A 7544-nucleotide genomic window follows, 5' to 3' on the forward strand; every position below is an offset into this window, starting at 1 on the left:
CTTTTCTTTTCTTTTTCTTCTTTTCTTTTTTTCTTTTTTTCTTCTTTTCTTTTTTTCTTCTTTTCTTTCTTTCTTTCTTTCTTTCTTTTTGGTGTAATTGTAAATGGGATTGTTTTCTTAATTTCTGCTTTTGCTTTTTGTTATTAGTGTAGGGAAATGCAGCAGATTTCTATATATTCATTTTGTATCTTTCAACTTTACTGATTTCATTTATCAATTCTAATAGTTTTTTGGTGCAGTCTTTAGGGTTTTCTATATATAATATGTCATCTGTGTAGAGTGACAGTTTTATTTCTCCCTTACCAATTTGTTTGCCTTTTATTTCTCTTCTTGTCTGATTGCTAAACTTCCAGTAATATGTTGAATAAAAGTGGTAAAAGTGGACAACTTTGTTCCTGATCTTAGAGGAGAAGCTTTTAGCTTTTCTCCATACAAGTATGTGATTCTTCTAATGTAGTGTCAAATTCAGTTTGTTAATATTTTATTGATGATTTTTACATCTATGTTTATCAGGGATATTGGCTTGTAGTTTTCTTTTATTGTGGTGTCTTTGGTTTCAGTATCAGAGTCATGCTGGCCTTGTGGAATAATTGGAGAAGCTTCTCTTCTATTTTTTGGAATAGTTTGAGGAGAATAGATACTAATTTTTCTTTATGTTTTTTTTTCAAGATTATATATTTATTTGAGAGAGAGACAGAGACAGAGAGCAAGCAGAGAGAGGAGCAGAGGGGGAGGGACAAGCAGACTCCCCACTGACTGCAGAGTCTGACATGGGGTTCGATCTCATGATCCTGAGATCATGACTTGAATTGAAACCCAAGAGTCAGGCGTTTAACTGACTGAGCCACCGGGTACTTCCTAACTTTAAATATTTGTAGAATCATCTATGCATCTATCCGGTCATTGACTTTTTGTTTGTTCTTTGCTTATTGATTCAGTTTCATTTACTAGTAATTACTAGTAAATCATTCAGATTTTCTATTTCTTTATGATTCTGTTTTGGAAGATTGTATGTTTCTAGGACTATTTCATTTTTTTCTAGGTTGTCCAATTTGTTTGGTATGTAAATTTTCATAGTAGTTTTTATAATCCTTTGTATTTCTGGAATGTTGTCATTTCTCATCTTTCATTTCTGATTTTATTTGAGTCCTCTGTCTTTTTTTCTTGATGAGTCTAGGTAAAGGTTTATCATTTTGTTTATATTTTCAAAGACCCAGTTCTTGGTTTCATTAATCTTTTCTTTTAGTTTTTATTTCATTTATTTCCACCCTGATCTTTATTATTTCCTTCCTTCTAGCTTTGGACTTTGTTGGATCTTTCTTTTCTAATATCTTTAGGTATAAGGTTAGATTGTTTGAGATTTTTCTTGTTTGTTAAGGTAGGCCTATATCACTATAAACCAATCCTAATCTTAGAACTGCTTTTGTAGCATCTCAGAGATTTTGGACTGTTGTGTTTTTGTTTTCATTTGTCTCCATGTATTTTTTTTTTCTTCTTTGATTTCTTTGTTGACTCTTTGGTGATTTAGTCTCCACATTTTTGTGTTTTGTTAATTTTTCTTTTATGGACCTCCAAACTGGTATGCATCGTCTACATTTGGTGTCATAATTGATTAAGGTAGTCACCTAGTGATTTTTGTTTTGTTTTGTTTTGTTTTGTTTTGTTTTGTTTGTATGTACAGAGAGCAGCAGCCTTGCAATACTGGCATAGGCTTATGTCTTTACCGTTACTAGTACAGGGTGGGCAGAAAGAAGGAAGTTCCTTTTCTGCTCTAACAATGACATGATAGGGGAGTTTCTTCTTGCTTATAGAAATGGGCTTCCTAGGGGTGCCTGGGTGGCTGAATTGGTTAAATGTCTGCCTTCAGCTCCATCACAATCTAAGGGTCCTGGGATCAAGCCTCACCTCAGACTCCTGCTCAACAGAGAGCCTGCTTCTCTCATTCCCTCTGCCCCTCACCCCCCTCCCTGTGCTCTCTCTCTCTCAAATAAATAAAATCTTTAAAAAAAATAAAAAAGGCGCAGGCTGCCCAAATTAGGTTTCTTGGAACAGTTGTTCTAAGATGAGGATTATGTTAAAAGGATTGTAAGGTCAGTTAAGTTGGATAAAGCCTGTGTCCTATTCCTTTCTTAAAGATTCATTGTTATATTAGAATAATAAAGGTACTGAGAAGTTTTTCATTAAAGAAATCTGCTTAAGATTGATCTGTTGTTTCTCAAATTTGTCTCCACCAACATCATATGTTGGGTTAGAAAATGTATGTAAGTGTAGGTTAAATTAACTTGTTTATCTTTGCTTAAGATGGTAAGTCTGAACAGAAGTGATTGAAGTTTTAGGGTTTTTTAATGCTTTGTTATAGTTCCATAACTTCTTGAGTCCACATATAAGTGTGTAAGACACTGTTTCACAGTATAAGAAAATAAATCAATGAATTTCTGAAAAAATGATGTTGGTTCACTTTAGATGATGAAAAGAACTCTAATTTGAAATTTTAATTTTAAGAGTCTTTCAGACATTTTAAAGAGTAACATATTAATTTATTCAAACTGGTTTTAATTGCAAAGTCATAAAAATTCCTGTTATTTCAGAGTACTGAGACGAATACATCAGTACCAAAGAAAATGTGTAAAAGGTAGGTACATGCTGTAATAATGGTTTTTTTTTTAGATATTTAAATTTACTTCATATACAGATACGTACACCTTGATTTCTTCTTTTGCTTTTCACAGGCCATGCATTCTCATACTAGATTCCTTGAAAGCTGCTTCTATACAAAACACAGTTCAGAATTTACGAGAGTAAGTAATGACAATTTTACTCTCAGTCTGTTATCTAAAAAATCTGAGTAATTTTGAAGCTACTTTAAGAATTACTGAAAACACTATGTATCTGGAATTATAATTTACTATGTATTTAGATGTCTACAAATCTAATCAATAATAAATATCTCCTATTGTATGTTAATATTCAAGTATTAATATTTCTCAAATATCAACTTGTATGTATTAAAAGCAAATTCAGAATTTGCATTCATAATCTAACAATAAGCATATTTTTATAAAGGAGCATTGCAGTTATTAGTGGTTATCAAAATATTTTAGAAAAAATGAGGACTTTTTCACATTTTTATTAGTGTGTATGTGTGTAATTTTGTAATTAACTGTAGGATCTGGAAATAGCAACTAAAGTTTTAAAATAATCTGTTAGTTTACTTCATAATATGAGTTTATGTGTGTGAGTTATGAAAACTGAGTTATTGAAAAAAGTCTAGCTTTAAGTTTGAAACTCAAATGACTTTCTTTTAAGTAGCAACCCTTGAAGCCTCACATACTATAATTTGTACTGTTAAATTTGGAAATTTGTCTTGAGGCAACACCTCAGGCAGCAAATGTTTTTCCTTCTTTGTGTTGAATAATCAGGAATTTCTACTAGAGTCACTGTACTTTTTGATGATTCAAGGTATTTAGAGGTAGAGTGGGAAGTTAAACGAAAAACTCATCGGGAATTCAGCAAAACAAACATGGTGGACTTATGCCCTAAGGTTCCTAAACAAGATAATAGCAGTGATTGTGGAGTATATTTGCTGCAGTATGTGGAGAGCTTCTTTAAGGTATGTAAAGATGTAAATAAATTTTTATTCGCAATTACCAGTATATAATCACAAATTACTGGGCAAGCAAAGCAGCAAGAAAATATTACACTCAAGAAAGAAAAAATAAATAAAGCCACATATAATCCAGATATTAGAGTTATTTCACAGATAAGAACTTTAAAATAGTTTGAATAATATGTCAGAGAAAATAGTCAAAGATGAACAAAATGGATAAAGATGAAATCTAAAAAAAACAAGTGGACATTCTAGAGCTGAAAATGATTAATATATGAAATTAAGAATTTACTGGAACTTGTGATGAGCACTGGATGTTGTATGTATGTGATGAATCACTCAATTCTACGCCTGAAACTAATATTACATTGTATTTTAACTAACTGGAATGTAAATAAAAACGTAGAAGGGAAAAAAAGAACTTACTGGTTGGATTTAATAGCAGACTTGGATGCAGCAGAAGACAGAATTAAACTTAAAAAAAAAAGGGCAATAGATGGAATCCTACTGTATTTCAAAGAGAAAAAAAAACCATAAAGAACAGAATATAAAAGACAAGTGTGATAAAGTCAAAAAGTGTAATTTATATGTAATTAAGAGTTCTAGAAGGATTAGGATAGAAGAGAGAGAAAGGCAGACAAAAATTTGAAGAAAAAAATTTCAAAACTAACAGACCGGTATATTCAAGAAGCTCAGAAAACCATAAGCTAGATTAATAGAGTAACAAGTGTTATTTTCTAGCTCATCAGTGATGCTATAGGTAGCAGTATTTAGGCAGAAATTTTATTTTATTTTATTTTATTTTTTTTCATGGGATAGGAGGTTCCATGCAGCTGTTGGCTACAATGGACAAGCTTTATTTTTGCATGTAGAATTTTTTTTTAATAAATTAATTTTTATTGGTGTTCAATTTACCAACATACAGAATAACACCCAGTGCTCATCCCGTCAAGTGTCCCCCTCCGTGCCCGTCACCCATTCACCCCCACCCCCCGCCCTCCTCCCCTTCCACCACCCCTAGTTCATTTCCCAGAGTTAGAAGTCTTTATGTTCTGTCTCCCTTTCTGATATCTCCCACACATTTCTTCTCCCTTCCCTTATATTCCCCTTCACTATTATTCATATTCCCCAAATGAATGAGAACATACACTGTTTGTCCTTCCCCGATTGACTTACTTCACTCAGCATAATACCCTCCAGTTCCATCCACGTGGAAGCAAATGGTGGGTATTTGTCGTTTCTAATGGCTGAGGAATATTCCACTGTATACATAGACCACATCTTCTTTATCCATTCATCTTTCGATGGTAGGCAGAAATTTTAAAAGCAAGAAATCGCTCTTTGCTTTTTAAACTGTCAGCTTATTACTTTAGTCATTACCAACATAATTTGTGAAGCCCTTCTCCCCTCTCTGAGGGTCAAGGGTTAGGACTGCAAGTTCCAGCCCTATTACTGCATTGGTGGTTGTCCTGGCAACTAGCCCCATTTTTTCGGTGTGGTATTCTGAAAATGGATATAGGAGTATAGGGTATTTTTGACTAGTACTTGAGATACTTTCAGCATGTAAGGGTTATAGTATATGGTTAGAACTTTTGATATAATTGGGGAGGAACAGTAATACATAGTTTTGGGTAAATTATGTAGAATTACATCTCAGTAAAGGTGTAATTTTAAAAAGCTAGCAGTTTCTTATTTCTTGTAAAATGAAATTAAAACAAGTTTGAATTGTACTGCTAAAGTGATTGCATTCTTTTTTTTCTTTCATTAGGATCCTATTGTTAATTTTGAACTTCCAATTCATTTGGAGAAATGGTTTCCTCGTCATGTAATAAAGACCAAACGGGAAGATATTCGAGAGCTCATTTTAAAACTTCATTTACAGCAACAGAAGGGCAGCAGTAGCTAGTTAATCTGTACAAACATGACACAGATGTTCTATAAGATTACTGGAAAGCCGCTTACCAGCATTTGTGTTAGTCAGCTCACAGAAAAGAAAATAACTTGTGGTAGTTTTATAAGTCATTGAACAGTATTTAAAATATATAAGATATAGTATTAGATTGTTGAGATCTCATAGATGCAGTGGAAAATGGGGGGTGATATAGATAAACTTATTAGAAATTAAAATTTCAAAAATATTGGATATTTTTCTGATTAAATATGCTTCTGATTATGCAATAGCATATGTAAATGTGGGAATGTTTTTGTAGATAATAAAACTATGTGATCTGTACTTCCATAAAACTGGGAGTTGAGGGGAGTTAGGTCCTCCCTGGTGCCAGCCCCAGTGCTTGTCAAATTTGTTGACAAGTCACATTATATTGTAATTCTATTCTTTGCAGCTCAAGCATGCAGTATGAATACTGTGTATTTTTTAAAAGAAGAATTTAGTATTAAGGCTTCAGAAAATGCCATTTACGGCATCCCTTTTGTATAGTGTAAAAGAAGACATGTTGTTAGGAAGATGATAAAAATGGACTCTTTCAAAGAGCAGCTTATTTTTCTCAATTGCTAAATGAAACCGTTACTCTACTGTAATTGTTACATGTTTTCTTTTTCTTTTGATGTCATATGTGGGGATCTAAGAATTTAGTTCATTCATTAGAATGGAATGTGGAATGAAAAAATCCTAGCTGTCCAAAACAGGTTTTTAAAAATTACATATGTAGCTCAACTTAGTTTCTTTGAGGTATAGCTTTATCAATATTGTCTTCTGTCCTATTCTGATATCTTAGAATGTATGTACACAGTTTCTGTAAGTATAGAAGATAAAATTGGTGTCCTCTTAACTTTAATTAAAAAATACCCTCAAAATCTTATTTATTGTTAGGACTAAATATATAATTTTATAGCTCTGTTTACCTGGTATTCATCTGCAAAGCCAGACTGCTCGAATTGCTTTTATATTTGAAATTGTAGGTTTTAGAGACCTAAGATCCCTATGGGGCATAAGTTTTATTAAATGTTCAGGTAACAGTTTTGAATTCATGTGATGATGGTGGTATTATATGATTAAACACTTCCCAACCCTTTAATGTTATCAGAAAAATTTTGAGGGGACAATTATATTGTATTTTCTCAGATAAGAAACATGCTTTTTAAGAGTATTATTTTAATCTTCTGTTTTATGCATCTCTTGGATTTATATTGTTAACTGTATAAAAGCAGTGAAGCAAGGGCAATTTAAGATAAAGCTAAAAGTTGGAACATTTTATTTCAAAATCATGTGAATTTGAAGTTTGAAGTTGTCAGTTAAGCCTCATTGTTTTTGAGTTTTTTTAATCTTGTCACCGTCTTTATATTGTTAAAGATATTTGTCTTTTGGGGATTTCTTATAAAGATGGTTATAGTTACATGTCTTCATTCCCAATTTGTGTGTGTATGGGAGGGTGTTTTTTAAAATGACTATTATTTGTATATCTAATTTTGGGAAAGCAAGTATGTAATACATCTTCTTGTGACTTCTTAACTTTTTTGTTTGTATGTTTTTCAAAGGTACCACTGTCCTTTATCATGTTTTGAAGATTGTTTAAAATTCATTTTCCTAAATTCATGTGGAAATAATGCGTTGAATATCAACATTTTATATTAAACCTGTTTCCAATTCATTAAATTATAGTGTAACTTTCTTTTCTTAAGAAACATGAGCCATTCTTGGAAACAAATTTTCAAATTTATGATACCCAGTGCCTATCTTATAACTGATACTTAGGTTAATTTTTCTTTCTACTTTAACAGACACATAGTTAATTTGTCTGCTCAGGAAACATTTTTGGAGCATCTACTAGAGGTAGGCAATTTACTAGGTATAAAAAAATGAATGGCAGCTTTTATTCCTGAGTCATTTATAGTCTAATGGGAGAAATGGGCATATGAATAGCTTTAATATTCCTGGTAAAAACTATCTTAGAGGGATCCCTGGGTGGTGCAGCGGTTT

At 32.2% G+C, this 7544-nt stretch overlaps 1 protein-coding gene across 5 annotated transcripts in view; it reads left to right on the top strand.

Moving 5' to 3' along the window:
* SENP7 (SUMO specific peptidase 7) overlaps positions 1–7220 on the top strand; it is a 149229-nt gene extending 142009 nt beyond the window's left edge. For all 5 annotated transcript variants that reach the window (XM_055316092.1, XM_055316093.1, XM_055316094.1 and 2 more), the window contains 4 exons: positions 2589–2632; positions 2730–2798; positions 3460–3610; positions 5376–7220. In XM_055316092.1, coding sequence (XP_055172067.1) covers positions 2589–2632; positions 2730–2798; positions 3460–3610; positions 5376–5513 — 402 coding nt within the window. In that variant the 3' untranslated portion in view covers positions 5514–7220. The remainder of the gene's footprint in view (positions 1–2588; positions 2633–2729; positions 2799–3459; positions 3611–5375) is intronic.
* The last annotated feature ends 324 nt before the right edge of the window (positions 7221–7544 follow it).

Source organism: Nyctereutes procyonoides, unplaced genomic scaffold (assembly GCF_905146905.1).
Source record: "Nyctereutes procyonoides isolate TBG_1078 unplaced genomic scaffold, NYPRO_anot_genome, whole genome shotgun sequence".
Classification (NCBI taxonomy): Eukaryota; Metazoa; Chordata; class Mammalia; order Carnivora; family Canidae; genus Nyctereutes; species Nyctereutes procyonoides.